The sequence below is a fragment of the Phycodurus eques genome, chromosome 21 (genome assembly GCF_024500275.1).
Source record: "Phycodurus eques isolate BA_2022a chromosome 21, UOR_Pequ_1.1, whole genome shotgun sequence".
In the NCBI taxonomy this organism is placed as follows: Eukaryota; Metazoa; Chordata; class Actinopteri; order Syngnathiformes; family Syngnathidae; genus Phycodurus; species Phycodurus eques.
The window spans coordinates 10,166,109-10,193,942 of NC_084545.1; the positions used below are offsets into that span (position 1 = coordinate 10,166,109).

The following is a 27,834-nucleotide window of genomic DNA, read 5'->3' on the forward strand; positions in this document are numbered from 1 at the left end:
ATTCACAGATTGTCTGTCTGTTTGACTGTGTCAAAGTAACCATAAGTGAGCGTTTTGTGTGGATGTAACTAGGCACAGTTCGTGAACCCAAGCAATATTTGTACGAAAAACGTGTATAAACTTGATTTGTTAGTAAACCGAGGCTCCACTAAGACAGGGGTCACCAGCCTCCTGCCCGCAGGGACCAGGTAACCCCCAAAGACCACATGAGTAGCCCACGATTCCTGTTCTAATAATAGCTCACCAGTGATGGGACATTGTGATTTTCTAGAAATGTTGGAGAAGTGATCATTTGAAAATGTAAACACTGGCAGAGATTTATAGTGTTGCATACTATCTGTTTCCTAGTTATTGTGAGACATCATTAACATGATCAGTCTTCACAGACATGAATGTCATTAATAATTAATTAGAGCATAAAATAATAAATATAATTAAATAATAAAGGTAATTTGCGCAAATTAGTTTTTTTTTTTTCAGTGTGTATCAAATTGGTATCCCTTTGCATTAGTAAGTACCCAAGAAGTAACTGTCAGTTTGAAAAAGTTTGGTGAGCCCTGCATTAAGAGGTCCCATCCTAATTGTTCTACTTTTTTTTTTTTTTTTTATTACTTCACTGGAGCGATGGAGCATCTCAACCTCACTTGTAACTCAAGTAATTGCTCACACCCCAAGGCAAAAAATTACCCAAGCAAAAGCTCTTATTTTGAAAACCTCCATAGTTGGGGCACTCATAAATTGAGGTTCCACTGTATCACTCAATGTTTCAAATACGACTGTGGACAACGTTCAAAGCGTCGGGTCAACCACTTTCGTTTAATTTCTTCATAAATAGTTAGACAGGTTTTACACGCACTTCGTGTCAGTGATCTTGTTGTTTTTGTCAAGTGTCAATGAGTTGGAAGCTGCTGTTTTGCTGGGGAGAAATCTGCTGATTCTGGTCCTAAAAGCTGCAGCTTACACATCTTCTGAAGGGAGAGATTATGCTCTTGGGAGGATTTTTACTTTGCACCTCAAGACACATCACTTGCCAAGGCCTATTTTCTACGCAGATCAGCTGTCCACCTGCTGGAGGAGTTGACATTTGGCTCCTACTGAAGGCTTCACTTTCCAAAGGAGCCTTTGAGGCCAGCTTAGGGGATTTGCATATATGTTATAGCAGAGGGGATCTCCAGCTGGTGTTGGCGTGGTGGGCCAACAGAGCAGGCAGCTGTTGCTTTGGCCAGCAAAGCTTTTCCTGCCTCTGTGTTGCATACGGATGGATTATGAATGTATACACTTCCACATTTGCTTGGGCATCCCAACACTTAAAAGCTATAAATTAAGTACAAACTTATTATCTATGAAAATCAGGTGTTTTGGATGTATACCAAACACAGCTTCCTTAATGCTAGCTGTTAGTATTGTATCTGGAGTTATCAGAAGTATAAAACATTTTTTTATTCGGTGCATGCCATTAATAGTGCAGTGGTTCATACAGCTGACTTTCACATAGCTAGTGTGGATTGATTCCAACTCAAATATCCCATTTACAATGGACGTGCAATTGACAGTGGACCAGTCCAGGATGTAGTCTGCCACTTTCAGAAAAAATTATTTGCTTGCTTCAACCCCTTTCTGATTTCATGTTGCCAATTTATTAGCACTGCAGATGAAAAGGAAATTAAGGTAATTATAGATTATGATGATGATAATCATTACTATAGATAACGAAGGATTTACTTGATATACAGTAATTGATCTGTTCAAGTAGAAAAGTAGCACTTGTGTATAAAATTGCCATCGAAACACTCAGAAAAAGAGATGGGAAAGCAGCGCTGGGAAAGTAGTACTGAATAGTTTAGATAAAGTTTGTTATTGAGTGTGATAGAAAAAAGTTTGCCTGGATTCTCAGGTTGTAGAGGTATAGATTGTATTCAACTCCTTGACGCCCTGATCCACCAGCTGATTTGCATGCATACCGTCATTTGTAAGACAGCACTGAGCTCCCAGCTATATTGTGAAGTGCAGATCTGTATTTATTTTACCTCTACATCACTTTCTCCTTATCTCTTCCATCATTCTATGGCTAAACTCGCTTTGGTGTTCTGCGTAATCCTCTGAGTTTTGAGCGGAAACACTTTGGAGAACTTTCTTTATGCCCTCAGCTCTGCAAAAGTTAGTGCTGTTTATGAAAGAGAAGGATGCCTCCAGGCAACTATTTTATCCATTTGATGATTCTTAGGTCAAAGTTTTGATGTTTAGTATCTGAGATGACCTTGTTCTTGACAGACAAATGGAAAAGATCAAGATGCCACTTAAAATTTACTGGCATAATATCACCACACAGTAACTCATAGCTGTAAGTGGGCCTCCAGGCACTGACTCAGCGACGCGCAATGTAGTACACAAGTGAATGCATTGACACCTTTGTTTCAGGTGATGGCATTACTTTAGCTTGGAGAAAGACGAAAATATACCTATAACTAGTCACACTGATAACCCCCTTGCCTGAAATACTAATTAGCAGTGCCAATTAGTGCAAGTTTTGATTAGGAGCTGGAGCCAGCTGTTGCCTGCCAAGACCTCAACCTGACTTCATTCACCCGCATATCTCAGGCCCTGGCTACAACCTTCAAAAACCTACTTTTTGAATGTCTTTATTTATTTTATTCTTTTTTATGCAGTTTTAATGTTGTACTGTGATAGCATACAGATAGGTTGACAGATGCAGTTACATATACAGAGCCATTTACACATCAATGAAAAAAAAAAAAACACTCATAATCACGTATAATACAATCTTACCACATAAGACGATAACCACGGTGGGATCAACCAAAGAACACAACATTGAAATCAACAACGGCAAATGACCTGGCTCACAGAATACAAGGGCCATAACACTATACTGTATATGAAAAATTATATGTTAAAAAAATATGTGTCCTTCTTGTGAGGTCATCTGAATGACTATTCAGGTTATAAGTTATGTAATGACATTTGAGTAGGAAATGCCTCTCATTCTACATCCTTCAACACCTTTCCTCAATACTCAAAGCCTCATACTGTACTGTAGTTGACACCATACTTTGCGCCCATCCTTCACCTTCCAAGCCAGCTAAACCCAGATGAGAGCTCTGCCCAGCCCAGCACAGCTCTCCAAGGTTAGGGCAAGGGGAAATTGCGAGGCAATTCCTGCCATCTGTTTTATTTGGAACCTGAGCCATGTCTGACCGTGCAGGGCAGCTACAGAAGAAGAAAGGGTCCACTATACCTTCTTATGGCCATACAACCGTGAGGGTTTCTCATTGCCACTTTTGACAATGACAATCCATATGCTAGCCTGCGGCTTGCATTTCTATTAACATTGTAATTGCACTAAGTCGTGTTTGAGTTGAAGCCTTTCTGGAGTGAGGCCAAAGTGCACATGACCTTCTGCGATGACATCTTGCCAACATCAACCCTTAAGTAGCCCACATCTCTCCATCAAACAAGCCTTCGTTGAAGGAAACCAGTCAAAAACACTGTAATGGCTCACTATGATTTTCATATTTGTATCCATAGTCTGGTTTCCTTTTTCTTTTGAGCAATTACAGCTGATTAGAATCAAAATTTCCCCTTGTTTGCTACTTCTCAACAAAAGCTTTTTAAATAACCAACGTGTAGTTGGAGGAAACTTGTTCGAAGTTGATAAGCATGAGAGACATTCATGCAGACTTTGCTTCTTCATTTGGAACAGATTTATTTGTTTTTGCTGAGGTCAGTGTGACCATTGATGACTGCTTGGAAAAATAGTCTGATTGCTCAAATACCTCAACACCAGCAATAACACAGCATATATCCACAACCTGTTAGTCTTTCCTTGTATATCTGACAGCCACAGAGTTTCCTTTCTAACATAAATGTTGTTCCTCCTTCTGCGAGAGTCCCAGTCATGGGAAACGTCGGACCTCTCAGCAATGTCAACCTCGCCCTTCAAGGTCACTAAGTCAAACTAACCAGTCTCCTTGCCACTCGCTAACTAGCTCCACTAGTCTGACATCTTCATCTATCACAGCCCTGATAAGGGGTATCTTTAATTACACCCTCTTTTCCACGAGTTATCTGTATCTTTTTCATCCTCTCCATAAAAGACTCCCATCCATCCCTCCCAGAGAAGGCTGTAGCATGTCACAGTCCCAGTGCTCGCGACTCAGTAAGTCGATCCAACAGGAAATCAATAGCAAAGTCTAATGCTGAATAATTGAGGTTATGGGAGTTCAGAGACACTCCCTAGACGTACTCCTCCATCTTGTGCTGTAGGCTTCCATAATGTACAGGGTGGGGAGCACTGTCTCCCCATATCCCGTCTTTTATTAGAGTTGTATGGATACACTTGTTTTAGTTATTCATGATTCATACACTATATTGCTCCTCTCAAATATAGTCATGCACAAATCTTTATAGTATTTCATCCAGTGACAAATAGTCGTTTACCCTAAGACTGTTTCCATGTGAACTTGTACAAGCAGTTCTATATAAGCAAACAATAGCCTCATGAGTTCACATCAACCTCATGACTGATACCAGATTACGCATCTGTCTACTACTGTGTGAGAATGTACAGGAAGGTGGGAAAACAGTTGATATTATCATTTACAGTGTATGTTGTGTTCACTAGAGGGCACAAGCTTCCCTCAAAACACAACTTCAACTGAAGTTCTGAAAGCTCCCCAGTCAAAGGGATTGCAATGAGCCATCCATCCATTTTTCTATCCTGAAGATAGAGCCGATGCTGACTGACTTAGGGCAAGGAGTGAGGGATATACTGGGCAGGAGACCAGTCAGTCTCAGGGCTGACACAACGGAAAACATTCACGGTCACATTCACACCATGAGAGTCTTCAATTGATGGAGCATACGTTTTTGGACTGTGAGTAGAATCTGTATTACCTTTAGAAAACCCATACAAGCACAGTGAAAACATGCATAAGATGAGATTCATAAATTAACATTTCATGCCCATCCCTTTGCTCCCTAATAGGCAGAGGAGTGCAATCTCACATTTACGTCTGACGTGATCAAAATATTTTTTTTACAGGTGTTGAGATTTCAAGCATTTTTTTTTCTTTTCAAACTTTCATTCTTCTTTTTGTCATTTCTAAAATGGAAGTTCAACCAGAGAGCTGGAAACTGCAGTGTCACATGCACAGCTACAAAATGAGTAGGAAGAGGAAAAAGCAACAGCAGCAGATGAAAAATTGTCCTTGCGATTCTCTTTAAAGCATCAGGGCTATTTTCCCCCCTCCCAATTCCGAGTCTGGTATTCCCTCCTGTACAGGCCTAACTTTTCTCGTCTTACAGAAACTTATCTGACAACACTATCAGAAATAGCAGTATGGAGAATGGGAGTTGATTTCTGTCCTTCGATGAACACACAGCTTCAGTGCGCAAAATGTAACTTTTCCTGTTGCGGAAAAGGTCCATGTTCATTCCCTAACTGTCAAGGGTACAAAAGAAGTCCCTCTAAGGGTTTCCACCCCAGTGACAGACAGTTGTACATCTATGGGTACCTCATGTAGTTTTTTGAACAATTGATTTCAAACACCAATAAATCAATAGGTGGAAACATTCAGCATGCAAAGAGAAACATATCAGGTGAGACAAAACAAAACAGTTTAAGGGCATAAAATCGTAAAGTACTCTCATTCACACACTCACTGCTATACACTTTTCTACTTTTGTATTCATAGCCATGTCATATTCTCATGTGTATGTCACTGTTTGTTACCACCAACATTTCATGTTAACCCAGCCACACTTTCCACCCGTAAGAGGAAGAAGCAGTGCTTCCCTACTCATTGTCTCCTCTCCCTCCAGGCCAAGACCACTCAGATCTGCAGATGGCAGATTAAGACAGTGATGTCCCCACTGGCTAGTGTGCATGTGGGTTTCAGAGCGCTTCGCTGTCTCCTTCCTTGCAGACTGGGTGACTGGCACACTTTGCTGTTTGCTGGTGGATGTATCAGAGGTTCACCAAGTGGCCATCAACACAAAGCGATTGGCTAAGCCAAGCGTCTCAGTGGATGACTAAGTGACTGGCCAATTTAAAAAGCAGGAAGAACGACTGACTTCCTAAACGACTCAGTAGCTTGGAGTGTGAAATTACTCATTAGCCGGCTGCCTCGGTGACTTACTTACTAAATAGTCGGGAGGGGGTCAACTCACCTGACAGACCGGTAAGGTGACTGTGTTGGTGGCAACAGCTCAGGGAAAGGACAGTGGGAAATTAGGCTTTTTTTGTGTGTTTTAAGTATTTAAAGGAGTATAGTGTAGTCGTCTTACAGAGTTTTGACTTGACTATGGAGCACTCCAAACTTTATGCAGCTATATGGCACTATAACCCCTATTTCCAAATGCCATTGCCATAGTGTTGGTGAGCTGTAGCTCTGTGATGACATGCTCAATCTATAAAAACACAGCTACTCAAGAAGTAAATAGTCCCTTTGAAGAATACCTCACAAATGCTGAAGCTCATAAATTGCTTCAAAAGTGCATGCAAATGTAATCACTGTCAGTTTTGAGTCTCCACCTTTTCTTCAAAAGAAGAACACAAGTGCCTCCGCCAAGGCATTAACATTTATTTTGAGCCATCCATCCATCCATCCATTTTCTGAGCCGCTTCTCCTCACGAGGGTCGCAGGCGTGCTGGAGCCTATCCCAGCTGTCATCGGGCAGGAGACGGGGTACACCCTGAAATGGTTGCCAGCCAATCACAGGGCACATACAAACAAACAACCATTCGCACTCACAGTCACACCTAGGGGCAATTTTAGAGTCTCCAATTAACGCATGTTTTTGGGATGTGGGAGGAAACCGGAGTGCCCGGAGAAAACCCACACAGGCACGGGGAGAACATGCAAACTCCACACAGGCGGAGCCGGGGATTGAACCCGGGTCCTCAGAACTGTGAGGCTGACGCTCTAACCAGTCGTCCACCGTGCCGCCCTATTTTGAGCCATTGGAACAAAATTTTATGAAAATTTTACTTAAAATATATATATTGATTTTGTATTTTTTTTCATTTTTATTATTAATTTTTTCCAAAAACAATGTTTTTTAACACATTATGGATTCCTATGGGGACATCTTTGAATACCTACTCATCAAAAACATACATGTTGATGTACTGTATTCATGTTGCCTCGAGTCATAGACAATAGGTTGCAGACACAAAAAAATAAAAACAAAACAAAAAACAAACCTACACCAATGAGAATATAATTTGTCACCACTCAGTAAATACAATATTTATGCTATTTGGCAACAACATATGCAAACTGCAGTCTATTCAGGTGTGTGGGGATTGTTTCAATTATGTTTTCAAAAAAGCAAAGAAACTGTCTCCACGACATAGTTATCCTGTAAACGCGGTTTAAATATTATATTTGTTCATCCATCATCTTTCCGTTTTCTATACCCCTTTTCCTAGTTAGTCCCGGAGAATTGGAGCCTATCCCAGCTGAATTTTGAGGCTCCACATATACTGTTCTGTATTTTTTATTTTTATATTTATAGAAGCACAAACATTGACGCAATTGTCAAGGAAGAAGCAGATTGCCCTGGCTTCTCTTGCCTTATTATGATTATACAAAGAGAAGAAATGGGTAAGAAAGAACGGAGAGCGTGTGGATTTTTGCGAGGCTGTTGGCATTTGTCGTCACATTCATTGACTGCACTCGTGCATTTCGGCAACAGAGACATACCACACTTCACTTTTCAGCTATAGTTACATATGAAACTATAAATATAGAAACACACACACGACATGGAATTTTTGATTGGCTGTTACATATGTGACATTGAAACGGCATTCATTTGTGATGACATTTTTGAGCAGTTGCCGATGGTCGGCCACTCAGGAGTACCAGTTGCAGAACCCCGCGCACTGCGCAACAGTTCAGTTGTGTTCAGTCATGTCACTTAGTGTGCAGCAAGCCTTAGAGCCACTAATAGATGGTTGACAAAAAACAATATTAGGTTAGTGTCTGTCTGTCTACAGTGAATAATATCAATAAATAATATAAAATTATGAATTATTTTTGCATTCATTAATTTGCTTTTGTTTTTTAGCCGTCAAACACTTCAGGGTTTTTGTTTTCATCTTTTGTCTTTTGGTCCCAAGCAAAGTGCTATTTGCATATTTAGCACGAGTGTGCACACGTGCTGCCTCTGTTGTCGCTGCATTGCTTGCGGCTATCAGAAGCTCAGTTGAGGCCATCCCAGTGATGGCATAAGCCACCCGGAGAGGTATTTTTCAATAATATATGCACATCAAAACCACAAAGACAGAATAATGTCCTTATGTTATATTAGAATGTTTTGTTTGTTGAAAATTTGATGTTTGTTGAAAGTTGCTGATGTTTTACAGCCAATTTTAAGTTGTTTTTAACTACTTTTGCTCAGCTCATAACCTTCTCCTAATGAAAGGGCCATTATAATTGACCACAGTGTAGTATGACACATTTTAATTGTAATTTCATGTGGCGAATAAAAGGTTGTGTTGCATCTCCTAGTGGGCACTTAAAAGACTGCCATTAACCACAAAGCACCTTTGGTGAATTACACTTCTAGGGGCCTGTTTCGCCTATTGCCACAATGATGCGCAGTAGGACACTATTTAATTCTTCCCTTTTAGTTCTCATATTTGGAACCATGGAAACACTTTTTAAGTAACTGATGCACCTAACGAACATTAACTTCAGAAACACATTTTAGCGAATAACTAAAGTTTAGCTATTTGTCACTGTGTCAAATCATACAAAAAAGAGAAAAGAACAACAAAAAAACAGAAATGTGAACATTACCAATCTAAAACAATGATGAGCCCTACCTTCTCACACTCCATAAACATGGCTCACATGCTGTGTACATATTATTTATAATCACTAACTCTCCAAATCCAGTGTGTGAGTTGTCTACTATTTACATAACATTTTCATCTGGAATAAATTAAGTTCTGATGAAGAAGCGGGACTTAGATAACCACTGATAAAAAAAAGATTACATTTGGCTAGGTCTGTCCTCTATAATATACCTGATTTTCAAGGATACAGCCCCCCCCCCCCTTCACTCATCTCTCCATCACATTCCAAAAGGGTTGCCTGAAATGTTTGAGGTGTTCCTTCTTTCCTTTGGCTCTTCTCTCTCAATACTGACTGGCTGTATATACAGTATTCTTTTTAATTACGCTCTCCTGGCATAGTGCATAACCAATGGAACATTGAAGGGCACTTCCCTCTGCAAGGCAGGGCTTGAATAGTCATTTTTCTAATACTATAGTGTTGTCAGAGGAATACTAATCCGAACACTATCGATTACTTATTGAGCTTTTGTGTATATTTGTTTTTGGATCAGCGTGTACGCTCCCATACTTGTAGCTTTCATCCTTGTGTTCGTCCGCATTGCCCCGAAAGAGACTACCTGGCTGTTGTTTTGCATGTGAATCAGAACTGTCTATGAAAAACATTATTAGATTGAGTGCACAGGGTGGATGGAGGCAGACTTGGGAGTGCAGGAAGCTTCATCGATTGCTTATTTTAGTAAGAAAGTTTTAGGGTGTGACATCTCAAGGTTCCGTCAAGTAGTGGCTTTAAGAGAAATAGGCTTTACGAGATGCTGATTGTATATTCTCCGCTTTGAAATTTTAAAATATTTTCAAAGCAAAAAAACAAAACAAAAAAGTCATTGAAATCAGTCATCTGTCAGCCAGGAGGTTTTTTTTCTCTTTTTTTCCTCTCACATATTCAATGGCATTCAAAAGGCAAATTTTATTTGATCCAACCTATTTATTTGAACCTGATTGTTTTGTTGATCAACTTGAAACATGAAGTGAAAAAAATCTGCTTTATGGGTTCCAATCTTTACCTGATCTGCTTAAAACAACTAACATTTTTTGAGCTTTAAGAATGGAAAACTCATGTAAGCTAAAATTTATTTTGTCCTATTCAAGGATCGAACCATACTACTCAAGTTTCTCAAGCCCTTACAGATAAGCTACTTCTGGTCCATTTCCCAAGGTTCATATGGGCTAAAAGGTATACATATATAGAGACTTTTTATTTTTTTCCCGTGCAAACTGGGGGTGCTGATTTGTTTAGGTTTATTGTATATTACTTGAGGTCAACTTTAAAAGCACATGATTGATTATATTTCTAATCTGGTTAAACTATGGCTCTGTGCTTTCACATTTTCTTTCATCCATCCATCCATCCATCCATTTTCTGAGCCGCTTCTCCTCACTAGGGTCGCGGGCGTGCTGGAGCCTATCCCAGCTATCATTGGGCAGGAGGCATTTTCTTTCAACATCTCTTAAATCGCCTTCAACACATTATTGTATGATTTTCTTTTCTGTTTGCTTTAAAAACTGAAGAAAGAATATCAGAATGAACTTGGACACACACCTTAACACAACATTGATATACTTATCCTGTACATGTGAGGATATGTCCCATGTGTATGGTACTATTTTAAATTGCCGTAATTTCAAATCTTGCTAAGACCTACCCTTGCATCAGCCCTGTGTGACATTCCCTGAAATATGCATGTTTCTGAGGCATAGTGGGGTTACCATTCTGGGTTTATTTGATATGCCAGTAATGGCAGGCCAGAGTGCTCGACACTTATTCTCTGAATATTTGATGGCCTTAATGAGCAGGGAAAATACAGGACTAAGCACTTTGCTGGTTTGCTCCAACTTGCATGTGTGAGGAATAAAAGATTGAAGGAAAGCATGAAATATTAAAAAGGTGATAATACCACAGCCTAGGAAGAGGATGATGATGTGTCCACTCTGATGTTTCTCTGATGTTGACATTACAGCGGAGAATTGTGCCAGGTCACAACAATCAAACACATGAATAAAAACTGAATTCTTGAAGGACCCACATTGGTGGTCAGTCTGTGCGAGTGGTCAATGCTTGGATAGAGTGCAGTTGAGGGATGGCAGATCATAGCCATCACTCAACAAATTTTGAGCCCTTGGAGTTTCTGTTGGAATGATTTACAGTTTCTACCTTTACTGTACTCGTAATAACTTTGTGCCCCTGACACCCTTGTAATAAAATAATGAAAAATGATTGATATGGGAGATGAAACCTGGGCTGTTTGTGTGTTCTACAGTATGTGCCTCTCTGTATTTCTTTTTTCTTTGTCGTTTTAAGTGCAGTATTTTCTCCAACCTTAATCCACATTTAATTACAAACATATTTAGACATTCATCAATCATCACAGTACTGCCTAAAAACCGAAACTGTGAAGTTCAATACAACATTTCTCTTGACCTTTGTTAAATCATACACAGACACCCAATTAATTATTCCTGCTGTAATACTTTTTAGCAGGGGAACTAAAGGCAGTGATATGGTACCTCAAGGCTGGAGCTAGAAAAGGAACTGTTTTCTCTTGATTGGTTGACAGGAAACTTGTGACAATGGAATGGAAGGAAAATAATACTAAAAGTACCTTATCCTCTACACAGATTTGTCTCATAACACCCTTAAAATACTGATTGCCACCAATGTTTGCCATATGTTTGCTGAAGTGTGCTCTTCTTCATCCTCTCTTCTTTTTTGATTGTGTATTGCTGGTACAATGTCATGCTATGTATAGTCACTTACAATTACTGGGAAATTGCCGCATCTGAGGTGTAAGAATACAACAGAGATTCATTCGGCCAACTCACCGAAATGGGACAGTGCTTTGTCCGTAGTGTACATTCACACATTACGCACAATAACATGCTGTAATTAGATGCACGGCAAATGCATGAACTGATTTCAACAAAAAAAAAGTCTGGCCAATGAATTTGGGATTTCAAACGTCACACTCTCTGACGCACGCACACATGCACACAACACAACACTTACCATAATAGCGTGTAAGGAATTTGTGTGCAAGAGTCTTTTTACATCCTGCCCATGTACTGTGTGATGGAAATGCAAGCCAAAGCTGAAAAGGCTGGGTGGCAATGTGGCTTTAGATGAAAAGTTAGCGCACATTATTGGACAATAATCTTGTGAAAATGTCATTTTGAAACGCTTCACGTGCTCGCTCATGCCTATACTGAACAGTGAACATGAATGTCCTCACTTTCAAATATTTGCATTTTAGGTTCCAAAAACAGTTTTCATTATCTTCTAAATGAGAGGACAAGTTTCTTGCAGCGTGATTTATGTCAGCCGTCCTTTCCACTTGCCTTTGGGAAAAAAAAAAAAAAAGCTGTCATCTGGGATATGGATAAAGCTTCGTCGCATCACAGTGCAGGTATTACATGTCTCCTGTGTCACTGGCAGCTCTGCCCGTGACTTCTAATAACCTCAGTTGTCTTGCTTTTTCATGACGCCACTTGGCGAGCACTTGGAACAACTGTTTTGTAACGTTGCCAATCCTAATGCCTGCACTGTGTGGGAGATCAGAGATTTTTGGAGGTGGCGGGGTGCCTTTGGTGAAGAAGCAAGGCTAGCGAGGCAAGAGAAGACGCAATGGAAGCAGAGGTTGTCAGAACAGCTCCCCGTCTCCTTCTCAGCTGCTTCCCATCTCATGCTTGTCCCTTCTTTGCTGCCAAAAGTGGGAAGCAGATCAAACAGGACCAACATGAAAGGCATCCCTGACATTCTTTTTTCCCCCCTCTTCCCCATCTTCCTGCTCTGACTGTGATAGGATTGGAAATGTTGGATTCCAAGTACCACCTGTAAGCTGCAAAAAATGTCTTCTGCCTTGTCTCGATCCTTGAACTTTATCGTCTCCCGCCAGTGCAATAGTGGCTAACTGGCAGTTGTTGTGGTAGCTAGTTGACCCAAATTAGTTTGAATGGGTTTTGCTACCTGATTGGAATTATAAACCACAATCCGGCTAGCGTTTCCACTCTGGAGTTTGCAGGCGTGATGGTAAGACATACGTCTGCTATGTAATTAGTACAAGATGCTGATGATGATATTGATTTTGTGTTCCATTCAATGGACTCGAGTCTGTCCAGGTTGCTTTTCTTACCCATACCACCGTAGTTGGGAGCCCAACTGAATATTGTAGAAGACAATTCTTATTTTGGTACCTTTTACATCTTGTGAAAATCTAAATCAAAACAATACAACATATATTTATTTACAAGGAAAAAGAACAAAGCATGTACTGTATATGGGTGTCGGTGGGGGGCGGTGTTATAATATGTCTTCTTGTTACTCATACTTACTAATTGTCCCTCCCTAGTTCCCTGCCTCTGCTTGGAAAAGTTGCTGCCGTCATGCTTCTTGACAATTAGCTGCACTGCTTCCCATTAGTGTGTGGAACAAAATGTTTGCCTCCTTCTGAAAAAACAATAATCTAAAATAGCACTTTCTGTACTGCAGGCGAGCAGAGAAAAAAAAAACATAAATGCCCAACTGAAATGTGAAATTGTCTAATTTCAAAACTGTCTGTGACCAATTCTCAAAGAGAGGGAAAATATTTAAAAAAATATTTTATTTTATTTATTTATTTATTTATTTTTTTTTCATGATGAAAATACTTTCATCAGGAAGCTGCATGAGTGTTATCCCATCAACAGCAAGAAGAGCTTCACTTTTCCCTCTGGCCAGCCGTTCCCTTTTCTCCAAGGCTCAGCAAGACTCCATTGAAAGTAGTTGGGTTGACGCAAGAAAAGATGATTTTTGAGATACATGGAACAGGAACTAAAATGTCCCCAAAAATTATACGCAGATGGAGACTAATGATAATAGTGTAGGTTAAGCATTTAAGATCCAGTATTTTCCAATTGCCACTAATGCACCACCATGGCCTTACGCTTGCAAACACGTATAAGTAAAAGTATCATCTGATACAACACCAGACTTGTGATTGGTACACTTGCACAGTGTAATAAGATACAATAAGACGTCATTAAAAAAATACAACTACAACTTAAATGGAAATCATTAGAGGATAGACATCCTGAAAGGCTAAACAATCATAAACCTATTTGACGAAATGTAAAAATTATTATATGCCAGGTGATACTATTCCACTCCAGTCCTGTAAGTGGTATTAACTCATGCCAACTGGCACACACTTTGTAATGTGCAAGCTTTTTGCTAATTGATGTTCATCTGCTGGTTCTGCTGGCTCAGTGTGCCACTTGGCCCCAATGCAAGTTGACTGTAATCACTGAAAAGCTACACTTTTTTTCCCAGATTTTCACCAAAATGTCACAAGTTCTTCCTTGGTCCATATATGAGTCCTCAACAATGTTTATTTATTTATTATTTTTTGTATTTTTTCAAATGACTTTTGCACAATACTGCTAATTAACCAAACAACCAACTCGACAGTAATTAGATAAAACATAACTTCTTGCCGTGCACTTTTTCAACGTGGGGGAGATAATAATCCTCATATTTGAGACTGTCAGAGATTTATTAATTCAACATTGATTCAACCTTATGTTTACTACTATGATTGTAGGTTGCAGAAGTGTTGTTAAGAATGATCCCAAATGCATCTTTTTGCACAATTGTCAAAAATAATAATAATTTTTAAAAAATGTACCAGCATCACCACATTACTGGTAACCTATTGCTCAGTGACTGTGTTTTTTTTATGTCTTGATCTCTCAAAAGTATTCTCTGTCAATTGACTGTCTGTTGTCGTACTAGAGCAGCTCCAACTATTGGAGACAAATTCCTTGTGTGTTTTTGACATACTTGGCAAATAAAGATGATTCTGATTCTAATGCAGTTAAGTGCAGACCCATTTGATCAAGTATGTCGCAGTACATTTGATCCTTAATTTTGTATGAAGTGTATGACAACTGACCACACTTTGTAAAGTAAAAGCAAGCACATTCAGAATGTATTAAAAAGTAAATTTCACATACACAATGTCAACAGTCTTTATCACATTTTTAAATGGACAGCTGGCAGGCAGAGAACTCATTGAGTTGCTAAATACTCCCTGGAACGTATGAATAGGAGGCCTGATTACTTTGTCACTAATTATTCATTGGCTCATCACTTGGACAGTGAAAATACCTCTGGGGTATACCTCTCTCTCTCTCTGTTTTTGGTGTTGCCTTAACATCTTCACACAGCTGTCCCTGTCATTATCATAGAGATAGGATTGGTGATTGCTATTTTCTAGTCTGATTAAGACTTTTTTCCCTGCCCCTGATACATTGTTTCCTTTTTTGGTCTAACATCTATAACTCACAACAATCCAGAAAATTTCACTGCTGTTATGTTTAAACAAATGTACAGCGTTGAACATTCACACATGTTCTGATAAGTACACTTTCAACAAAGTGCCCTTTAGAGCCTTTCTGATTGTTTCTTTGGTACACTGAGCGAAATTGCCATCAACCCTCACAACCATTCAAATGCAATTTCACGATGGAAATACAGCATGATTACGGTGGAGAGGGTGATTCAATGGTAGACAACATCTCACACAAATATTGGTATGCATAGAAAGAGACCGCTCAGGGAAGAATTGAACCCTGCTTTAATTGTGCAAAGCCAGGATGAGACGCTCTTGTCATTTACATCAATGAAAAATCACGTGCAAAGTCCCAGAGGTGTGCACATGCACAAATGCCCTACCCCCCTCACACTCGTTCCCTCAAAATTTAATAAAAAAGAGTGCTTCTCAAGTTGCTTGTACTGTATGTAATTTCCCTTGTGTTGGGGTGATGCAAAGAGCACATTAATGAACATGCAGAGGATGGCCCTTACACATAAGGCACCAACCATATTCAGAGGTTGGGATTTTCAGTGGATATTGATATTATTTTCTATTTTTTTCCATTTCTGCCTGCAATCAGTTTAAAGGGTAAAACACTGTATTTGCATAATATAACTGCTAATAACGTCCCTGCACCTGCAGAAACACTTTGCTCATGCTGCAGCACATTCGACGAACATGGCGCCTTCCCTCTATACAGTACATGCTGCACTGAACACTCTGTGTGGTCATACATTCAAAGCGGAGAGGACATATTATTTGGATTATCTTATATAATAAAAAGACATGTTAAGTGAAAAGTGCATACAAATATTATGCATAGCAGAAGTGTTTTTAATTAAATTTTTTTAAAGTATTATATTAAATGTAAAGAAGGACTACGTCAGTTTATGTGGTTCTCTTGTTCTGCTATCAGATTTTCAATTTGTGTTGAATTGGCAGTTGATATATCATCTTGGGTTTAAAATGCTTCCTCCCACGCTACTCAAGTAACTTTGCTCCAGAAAGTTAGATACCTAACTGCAGTATGTTGTTCTCAATTACGTGTCATAAAACAAATCCCTGTTGTTGTAAAACAATACTCTGTTGGGCATCGTTTGGTATCTGGTATGTTGAAACTTATTGACCTACTGTATGTCAATGAAGATCATTTTTGGCACAAATACATGCTTTGTGAATAATATAGTGTTTTAGGATATTGTTGTCATTTTACTAAGCTGTAAATATTGCTTTTTTCAGGGGACTCTGCCCTCTTAAAATTAACTAATGCTAATGATGTACCAGTTTTTTTTAGTGGGGTTTAGGACACTAATGATTGTGCTCCCGAGTGCTCCCAAGTGTTCTGTGTTCACAAATGGCTGTCCAAATGTGCTGATGTGACTACAATAAATAATACTGCTGATATACACTTGTTAGTTGGATAAAATTGTACACAATCATTTGTTTTTATACTCTCTGAGATTATTAGACAAAGAGAAATTGGGAGAGAAAAAACACAATGGAGACTCATACTTTTGATACAAGGTTATCATGTCTTTTTTGTAATTGTTTTTCTAAAGAAAAATCACTTATCTTCTCTCATCAGTTGGTGGCTGTTTATGAAGAGCAGGATCCTCACAATGGAGGCGACGGTACAAGCGCCAGCTCCACAGGCACTCAGAGTCCCGAGCCATTTACCGGAGAGCTGAGTTCAACATCAGCCTTCCAGCCCTACCAAGCCAACAGCGAGATTGAGGTCACCCCATCTGCTTTGAGATCAAGTGGGTCCAATGACAATATGTTGCAAGCACAATTAGCTTATGAAGTTGTGAGATCTTGAATTTTGGTATTAAATACCGTAAGGGTATACGTTTAGATTGTCAATGTGAGACAAAGTCAGTGCAGCAATGATATTAATCAATGAATTGGGTAACCTATTTTATCTGTGGGTAGTATTAGTGCGATGGCAGGTAAATATCAGCAAACAAAATGAGCTGACACCTTATAGATGAAAATATATACATATATATACAGTATTTCAAATATTAAAATTAAAACAAAAAGTTTCAAGGAAAGAAGAGAGGAAAGACTTATGTGGTTGTTGCGGTGAAGTATAGTAAACGAACAAATCTTTGATTGCTTTGAATCAATCTGGCTGTCAGATTGTCAGCTCATAACCAAAATGAAAAATGTTTTTCTTCAAATCCAAACTTCACAAAACCTTCCATCTAACAGTCATTAGACGTAGGTGGGAGGGGGAATCAATTGTTAGACGTGACATTCTGCAGGTATACTATGTTGAGCCAACTGTCTGTCAAGACTATGCAATGCATATAGGGAATGCTGATTTTCTGACTGACTGACAAGCAAAAACCCAGATAGAGAAATGGAACTGAGACACAGTCGTGGTGTTTAGTCAGAGCGCACGTGACCAACAGGCACACATGTACAAAAGCCCGAAATGCCGCCCCCAAGTCATCGACACAGAGGCTACTCATGCACACGTTGACGTTCCATGAAGTGGAACCAGTACGCTGATGCACTCCTGTCTTGAACTTCAAAGCTCATCCATGACCAGAACTCACAGAGACGAAATGACTCAAACACACGGACGAGTGAACTCTTCTGACCTGCGCTATTGTTAAAGTTCATTCCAGAGTCTCACAACCTGTCTGCAGTAAAGAGTAATGAAAACTTTTCCCAAGATTAGTGCGTGGCCCTTTGATAGTATGAAAACCATGTTTGTTTGTTGTTTTCTGTCCGTCTTGGTCCAAATCAACTACTGTATTTACTTCTCAGCATGTCTTTTTACTTGGTTACTTCTTCAAAAGTCCCATATCCACCAATCAAAGGGTTAATTTTTTCCCCCCTTGTGGTGGGGTTCCAAGTGCGCCAAGATGATACTACAGTATATGGATGATGTAGATCACTGCTGATCACTGCAAAATTGCATCATTTGATAGTAAAACAAAAAAAAACTTTGATTATCATGTTACTGTATTTGGGGCGGCGGCACGGTGGCCGACTGGTTAGAGGGTCTGCCTCACAGTTCTGAGGACCGGGGTTCAAATCCCGGCCCCGCCTGTGTGGAGTTTGCATGTTCTCCCCGTGCCTGCGTGGCTTTTCGCCGGGAACTCTGGTTTCCTCCCACATCCCAAAAACATGCATGGTAGGTTAATTGACGACTCTAAATTGCCCTTAGGTGTGAATGTGAGTGCAAATGGTTGTTTGTTTATGTGTGCCCTGCGATTGGTTGGCAACCAGTTCAGGGTGTACCCTGCCTCCTGCCCGAAGATAGCTGGCATAGGCTCCAGCACGCCCGGGACCCTAGTTAGGATAAGCGGTACAGAAAATGAATAGGTAACAGCTATATTATTCCACTGGCAACCATCTGCATCCAACTGTTAACTGCAATCGACGTCTACAGACGTTAAATCAATTTTTCAATGGGAAGGCGTGAGAGGTCTGGCACAGCTTGTTTGTGAATATCAAGCTTGAAAACGCCGCCTCCTGCCCGAAGATAGCTGGGATAGGCTCCAGCACGTCCGCGACCCTTGTGAGGACAAGTGGCTCAGAAAATGGATGGATGGATGGATGTATTTGGGGCGGCTGTGGCTCAGTTGGTAGAGCGGGTTGTCCAGTGACCAAAATTCCGGCTACGACTATCCGCATTGTGGAAGTGTCCTTGGGCAAGACACTGAACACTAATTTGCTCCCAGTGGGCCTGGCAGCGGCTTGCATGGCCGCAGTCGCCCATTGGTGTATGAATGTGTGTGTGAGTGGGTGACTGTGAGGCTTTGTAAAGCGCTTTGGGCACTGTAGGGGGGTAGATGAAGCGCTATATAAGTGCAGTCCATTTACCATATTTTAGCTTTTGACACAGTCATACAGACTAATTTTTCTCTCCCATAGGTGTTTATTAGCCTCATTTCAACTTCAATGGTGTGTGGTTTTGTTTCCCATTCTATAATTTTTAAAGTGCACAACCCTGATTCTAATGGCAAGAGAATGCCATGGTTGAAAAGCAACTTTAGTAGTAGTGTAGTGATACAGTATGGTTGAGTAACAGACACAGTTGTGCACAGAAACAACAAAGAAACAAACAATCTTACTCCAGAGATGTAGACGAGCAAACAACTGGCAGTGAAATTGCATATCAGAAATCAAAGTACGATGCCACCCCTGGTAGTGATGCGCTGAGGCTGTTTATAATCATCTTTTGGAGCCAGATTGATTGATTTCCCCATTGACTCCTCCCAAATATTGCTTTCCGTGTTTTATCTTTCCAACACATTGGGGCCCATTTGTAGATATCCGTGCAAACGTGCTGTGCTGGTCAGACCCTTATCTGGATTGGAGATAAGATCTGAATTGCAATAATGAATATAATATCCCCTGCAATTATATGGCTTTTTCCTCTGCTCGCGCCAGCATTCTAATCTTTTAGAATTCAGAAATAATTGTCTATTATTCTATCAATGGTGTTTATTCTGAGCTATTATATCACACTAAGCGTAAATGCATTGTTCTTTGGCTTGCCACACAACTATACCAGGCACGTTGCAAGTTTGTCACAGTATATACATGTCAATGACATACGAATATCTCAAATGCTATTTACAAAGGTTAATGAAATATTTCTGTGGAGTTGTGATCACTGCATTCTCCCTCTTAGCCCCACCTAGTTTATGCAGATGAAATCCATACACTGGCTGATTTTGACCTTCAGTGGTTCATAATTACAAATGAACTACTTTGCGCCCCTTACAGTGTGCAAGCCAACCACAGGAGTAAAGGTGTGGAATTGTTTTTTGTTGATTTTAATTATATTATTTTATATTGATGGCATTGAAGTGTTTTTCATAAACGTATTTACTGTAATCATGATTTTACTGCTGCATTAGCAACAGTTCATGATAGAGATGGTATGTGTTCGGACTTCCATGCAAAATCGGGCTACGTGGGTGTCACAGCGAGTCATAAACTGAGGTCCCTCTGCATATTTCACAGGAACTCATTGGGCAAAACCCAGTACTGACTCATTTGGTGAATTGATAAAAATGGCACACCTACAATCCCAACAATGTGCACTGTGCACTGGGTTAGATTTGGTGTGTAGAATTTTAATGAAATGTTTGAATATTTATAATCCAGAGCATTTTTCAAGTAAGTCCACTCTCCAGCCCTGACAGAGTTGGGGGATGGTGATTAAGGTGATTGGATGCGTGTGTGTGTGTGTGTGTGTGTGTGTGTGTGTGTGCATGTTTGTGTGTATAAGGTTCCTTTCAAAGAGGGTGACCTTTATCTAATCCAATTTGGCTTAGTGAACTGCTACTAAAGAGGCTCGGTGCCACCGGCCATGGCCATATAAAAGTTGTTAAGATACAGTTAAAACAACAAGACATGGCATTTGTGTACATGTTGTGGTAACTAACATTTACTACTGTTTTTACGCTTTTCTACCTTCAAGGTACTCAAAGCGCTTGAAATGGGAGTTCAGTATCTTGTTCAAGGATACTTGCACATGGTCACAGGAGCTGAGGATCAAACTCTCAAGCTTTGGGTTGGGAGGTGACCACTCTACCACCTGAGACATGCTGCCTCAAAATATATTTATATTTAATAAGAACATGGATGGATGGATGGAAATTCCGTTAATTCCAGAGAAACATGCTCTGACCCAATCTTAAAAGCAGCCGTTTCAAATTTTTTGTCAAAGTTTTAATTTAGGGTCATTATGTGGACTGCTGTTCCATCTGAGTCTCTCCCAGTAGATTTGGGTGACTTCCAAAGGCACTGATTGCCCATTATAGATAAGCTACCAGGTTTAGGTTTTGGAACCACATGTTGCTCGGTCTGATAGCAGCTAGTGATACTTATCTCTGTCATCTGCCTTCTTGCTTTATCTATCCCTGCGGTCCAGAACCACCTTCTAAATCTCTCATTCCACCAATGAGCTGGTGATGCAGTACATTCTCTCTTTTGATATGAGGGGAATCAGGGAGGTGAAATCTTGGACCGTAGGTACAGCATCTACAGATTAGTCCTATCTGATGGAGGTTTATAATAATTAGGCTCCTCCAATGTCTCAGCAAAGTTTGCTGAGAGACATTGTTTAGAAACACAGGTTTTTGTTTTGTTTTGTAAGCAGTAGCAATACCGCAGCTTTTATCAAAGAATGTAGAAATTGTGGTTTGTTGTCGGTAGTAAAATATGGCCTCTACCTTTAATACATTGATTTCCTTGAACAACAATAATACCAAAACAACAGATCCCAAATGATAATAATCTTAAACCTACTTTCCATTCAACATACATGTTTTGTTTTATTAAACTAATAAATTAACTTCAGCACCTTAGTCATGCAGTATGGTGGGTCTCTATGCCTTATCAGTATTGCTATGCAACAGGAGAGTTGGATATACACCCTCTGTTGCACTTTGTCTTGAGATGGATATTTATTGGAAATGCAGTTGGACAGAACAATGATTGAGAGGGGACAACAGAGCAAATAGAACAAAAAAACAACAACAGCATAACAACAGTACTATGACAACAATAATAAATTTACATAGGAGTTGGATTTTCTCTGTATTTGGACTAGGAAAGCAGTGCTTTACCTTGTGAGAAAGTAGCAAATATGACAGGACAAGAGGGGAAAGAATCGGGGAGCCAGGCAGTTTTACTGGTGTGTGGTGAGGGTGGCTCTTCAGTGCCAATCACCCATGTAAATAAATGAGTACAAATGAGAGGAAAGTGCAGGACTCTAACGTAATCATAAGGGCTGTACTTTGCAAAGAGAGAGTGACCCCACACCAAGTGATGAATTCCCTTAGGCGTGTGTTTAGGGGAGACCTGCTAGTGAATCAACATTGCCACACATGCGTGTGAGTTATGAGAGGTGTCTGGAGACCGAGGGATCCAGGCCGACACTCCCACGCAGCAGATGCGAGCCCACACACCGACCCCATCTAATATTTACTTCTGCTGTGACACACTTTTTTAGTATGTATTACATAAAATCATGTAACAAGAATAGACATTGACACATAAACTGTCGTTTCAAGTTAATGGCTAAAGGCTAGAATCCATGCTACAATATGGCTGTCTGCATGACTTGATCATCTCTCAAAGCTTGCCTCGTCATTACAACACTGATAGCACTTTTAAACCCCTCAGACCTCCTGAGCACCATCTTCTTTCTGCCTTAGTGAGCACAGGGGCTATTAACTGTGTACACACTAAATCATACTCAGTCCTGTTGGGGGAGCAAGAAGGCAGTTCCCAGGCTGGGGTTTAAAACTGCTAACGAGTGGGTGTTCAGTTCATGTTCATTGGGACTACTGGTCATAAAAACACTCATACTGTCATAATATCATCCTGGCCCTATTATAGCTAATTATTGAAATGGCTGGCAGTGTTAAGTAGTGAAGGCAGTATTTTGGAAATGAAGTGTGAAGTGTTTGAAGTGGCAAAAGACCTCACTCAGCACTGCTGGGATTGTGTTACCAGTACCGTGCCTGTTTATTACTCCTGTAAGGGTGTCAATAAAGGCATAGCCAAACAGCTGAATCGTGCTTCACTGTCTGTGTGTGTGTGTGGGTGAGAGAGCTTTTTGACTGCTTTATTACTTCCTTCACACAGCTGAGGGCAAATCTGCTGAGTGTTTGTGTCACACTTAAACCAACATAAGAGCAGTCGGGCCTGAATGAGAAACATGATGATTTACACTTTGTGACATCAGGACATCAACTTAAATGGCGAGTGGCCTTAACCCTGTGACAGGGAGCATGAGAATCAAGACTGTGTTTGTTTGCTCTGACTCGGGTGTCATGTCAGCAGCATATAGACACTTTGCAGAGGCACATTACAAAGACGAATTAGTGGGTTGTGGCAATCTAAAATATTGGCTTTCACGAAGTAAGCCCAATGGGAGACTTTAATTATCACTTTCACTGCTTCGTATTCATACATATACATTTGGAAGATAAAGTGTATTTTGAGGGACAGATGTGACATGTTTATGCACCGCCAGAGTGGGAAACATTACTGTGGATTTGATAACCACAAGACCTACACAATGCCTACCTTATCAACACTAGTCATACATGATGAAATGTATTTGTTTTGAATACCAATCAACTACCAAAACTTCATGCCAATTGCAAAATATGTTTTATTTTAACATTTGCGTCTGAACTCATTTATTATAAATAAAAATAATTATGTAAACTGTACATGAAATTCAAATTTTTAAATAACAGGAGTAGTTGTAAGGGTCATTTCGTGTATTTTCATGTTGGTCACCAAGTTCACCAATAGGTGTCACCATTGTATCTGTTCACAGGTCTATTTAGTGTAAGTAGGAAGTGCTCATTAGAATGGAGGTGTGCGTTGACAGAGGGTGCGCATATTGTTTTTTTTTTACCGCAAAGATGCTGAGACACACCACATTTGTTTTGTTGTCTGGAAACACAACAGTATTTAAACACAGTTTTGAATGCCACATGGCACTTGGAACACCACAAACGGTGAGAAATAAAAATACATAAAAGCAACAATGATCAAGGACTTGTCTACTACAACCCTCAGTGACTTTAGGTTGGACTTTGCCACGACAGTTGTATTATTAGGATTTCCCTATAATGCATACAGCATAAAAAACATTTTTATTTTTGAAAAAAACAACTTTTTTGTTTGCTAGCTGCACACAAAGATTCTAAGTGTTGGCTCAAAGTAAAAAAAAAAAAGAAAAGAAACACATTTCCACTATTTTGAAGTAGTCCAATTCAGCTAGTGTTCAATATATGCAACAAGACTTACAGTGTCTTGCAAATAGAGATAAACGTTATATATGTATGTGTAAATTGTTCCTTAGTTTTATAGTGTGGGGAGTGAAACGTGTTGGGCTGACGTTGTGTAGAATTTCCACTGAGTCAGAATTTATAAAGCTTGTGACATGTAAGGCCAGAGTTGAGTCTTGCCAGCGCTTCCCAGCCTTGCAAACGTACAACAAAACATGTAACTACGCAGGTAGTGTTTTACGTGAGAAGCAGATAGTATGAATTCCATGTAGGACTTGTAACATTGGTCTGCCGTGCCGAGTTGGAGATCTGACTTCAGGAAGAGGGGGTGATTAAAAAAGTGGAGGGGATGGCTCACTGTCATGTCATTAATCTGAGTGGATATCAGTCCTATCTGCGCGCTTGTCACCGGCACCTCCTCGGCTCCTCGCCCGGTGACGGAGGGGACTGCTCCAGCACGCGAGGCTCGCCCTCGCCGTGGGGAGGGGGCTGAACGCATGCGCGCTTGCCCGTTGGCCGTTCATAATAACGAGAAGGGGCTCTTTCTCCAGAAAGGAGCACGTGCAGGTGGAAGATATTGACCAAAGCAGTGAAAAAGATGGCGACCTTCAACCACTATGTCAACTATAGTGCCACTATATCAACTATAGTGGGACTGTCTGAAAGGAGCATTAAAACATGCACTCGCACAAGTGCCACCAGATGAAATTTTTACTCGGGCACACTGAAGAAAGGAGTTGCATATTTTGGTTCCAGTCTCGAGCCCTGCTACAGGAGAAGTAATTTCCAGGGTGTGCCATTTAGAGCTCTCTGGGGTTCATTTACATGACATGTGAAAAGAGGGTCACGGCGTGCCAGGGGCATTGCCGCCCACTATCGTCACGATAAGTCCACAAAGCCATTTTGGGCATTTAGCATCTCTTTGTCTACAGGCTCTTCATCCCTGTGGACCTGAGAACAACCCCTCCTCCTCCTGTCTCATTTCTCCCTTTTGTGAGAGGCTCCCTCTTCTCTCTGTTGTTCCTGCACTGACCTGCTCCATTGTCTCGCAAAGGCAGGTCACTTATTAAGATAGAGCACATAGTGTACAGTGTCTCTCTGAGATGTGTGTGGGCTCCCACTGACAGTCATGTGATGCATGCTTCATGCACATTAACACACAAACAGTAATCCTAATTCTCAGAATACAGACTCTTTGATAGTACAGGTTCATTGTACAAGATTTGTTCCAAATTAAGACGAGACAAGGAGATGATTTACATACATCTGTATCCCATTTGCATTATATCCCATATCCATATTCTGTTTGAATGTAGTTAAGATTATGTTTCATTGATATCACATATACGGTATATAACATTTGTTGCTGGCATTTCAAAAATGCTTACACGAGTCAGAAAGATCCGTTTTCCCCGTTGCTGCTCATTTTGCCACATTTGTCACCATCCAGTATTTTGCACATTCCGGTTGAAATGCACATGTGAATTCCGTGGCTACTTTGCCCGTTTGACAGGAGCAACCCTGGGTGCAGATCAGTCGATCAGCTTCCACATTGTTTGTGCCCATTTTTATGCACACAATCCTTTTGTAAATCAGGCCCAAACAGTTTTGGTCATCTTAATTGCCATGTACTATGCAGCGTATGGATCGCTTTATCTTCAGGTGGCATCGCCCATTCCCCAATCTGTCTACTACCACATAATAACAACAACTCTTCAGCCTAAGCCGAAAATTTAAATTTGAACATGACGTGAGGGTGCTTCGCATTACACAAAACTCTGAGTTGCTGGGCGATCAAGGCCTCTCTCAAGGGAACCCGTGCAGTCCACTGCGCTCCTGAACCCTCCAATAACAAGACCCAATTTCCATATTTGGATGGTATTGAAAGTACGATGTTCTTCTTCTTTCTTTGGCTGCCTCAACTTGTCTCTCTTATTTTATTCATTGCATGTCAATAGCCAACCACAGTTTTCTGTAAATTGCGTCCAATTTATGTTTTAAAAGAGAGCTATGAATCATCTTGTCTGGCATCTACTTTTAAGTCTAACATTCCGCTTCTTTTCATCCTCCTGTTTTTCATCAAACCTACCCTAAAGAACTGGGACGATCCCTAAAAACTCTCCTGCTGCATTCCTATCTTCCCACTCACAGGAGCACTTTCAGGGTACTTATTTTGGCCCGCAATCAGAACTTTGATCACGGCACAACACGTTCACAGACTCCTCTTGATTTATTGTTTTTCCACAACCTTTTGAAACTTACAGGGCAAGTTACTTGACAATGTGCAGCAGTGAGCCTTCTTTAGGTTTCCAATGCAAATGTGTAGTTTTAGACAAATCACTTGTTTTTATACTGTGTAATCACTGTATCCCCTCTATGTTGTCATGTATTATTGTAATGAAAGAAAAACAAAACACTGTAAGTTTGGGACCCAGATTTAGTTTTTTCGTAATATGCTGCACAATGAACAATACTGTGAGCATTATGGAAACCCACATTTTACATTTTGCTATTTGCACTGTTTGAACAAGGCACCTTATCACCAGTAATTTCGAATGTCCTTTTTCCAGATTAACATGAATAATCCCAACATAGATTTGACTCTCTCTCTCTCTCTCTCTCTCTCTCTCTCTCTCTCTCTCGCTCTCTCTCTCTCTCTATCTCTCTTTGTGTGTGTGTGTTTGTGTGTGTGTGTGTGTGCGTGTGTGTGCTAATGTGTGTATGTGTGTGTGCGTGTGTGTTTGCACAAGTGTGCACCTGTAGGAGAACTTGTATATTGGACACACACATCCGTCATGGTCCGAGCAATAAAATGTCTCAAGCGACAAAAATCAAAACTATTTGAAGAATAAAATACTGACCAGACTTTGATGTTAGCGTGACGAAACAACCTGGCGTCACCCATATTTTAAAAATTATTTCTAGTGTGTGTGCCTGAATGTGTGTGGGTGTTTGGAGAAAAAAAAATATATATAGTGTGTGCATGTGTGTGCATGTGCGTGTATGTGTGTGTGTTCAAATTCCTAGGAAAGAGCATATTTGAACATGGACAGAACCTTTACAAGTGTTCCGTCCTGAAAAACAGTATGTCTGCTGAAGGAATTAGCCAGTATTTAATAATAGCCAGTATTCCAATAAGTGTGCCGGAAATATTGATTACGGTAGTTTAGTTATTTTGTTATACTTTAGAGATTAGAGCGTTTGACAATGCAAACGCACAGTAATATAATGATAGATACCGTATCTGAAAACGACTATAATGCTTGGTAGTGTCATTAATCACGTGTAAAAAATTATTTCCGGCCTCTGTACCTGCAATAATATAGAGACAATATTGACAGTCCTGGTATGGACTTGTTTCTGCATAGTTTAAAGATTGTTTGCTTGGACAATTACCTGGATAACTGATGTGTTGAGAGGCGAGTTCGGGTCTTATAATTCGGCTGCTGACCCCTTTTTGATTTTTGCTTTGGTTTTATCATTCGGAAAATGTAATTGAGCATACTGAAAAACAAATGTGGTCAGTTTCGATCAGCAAGACAAATATGCACAGACAACTTTATTATCTGAGGTTAATTTACATAGCTTAACTGGGACAAATGCCTGCATTTGCTTGTAATAATAGAAAGCCTGCTAATGTATTGATGTGTTTTTTCTTAGAGAAAGTCACTTTTTAATATGTATATATAGTTGTGTCCCGTTGTGTTCTACACCCCATTTTGACCTTGAGTGCCCTTTCAACATACTATATTTAATCTCCATTGTCAGAGTCCAGGCCTCCTCCCACTCTATAACCACAGTACTCTCACCTAAAATGGAA

The 27,834-nt window shown here is 40.1% G+C and overlaps 1 protein-coding gene across 2 annotated transcripts in view; it reads left to right on the plus strand.

Annotated features, from left to right (window-relative positions):
• The window catches only part of LOC133396457 (partitioning defective 3 homolog), a 298,273-nt gene that overhangs the window by 70,072 nt on the left and 200,367 nt on the right, over positions 1 to 27,834 (plus strand). For both annotated transcript variants that reach the window (XM_061666339.1, XM_061666340.1), the window contains exon 3: positions 16,817 to 16,991. In XM_061666339.1, coding sequence (XP_061522323.1) covers positions 16,817 to 16,991 — 175 coding nt within the window. The remainder of the gene's footprint in view (positions 1 to 16,816; positions 16,992 to 27,834) is intronic.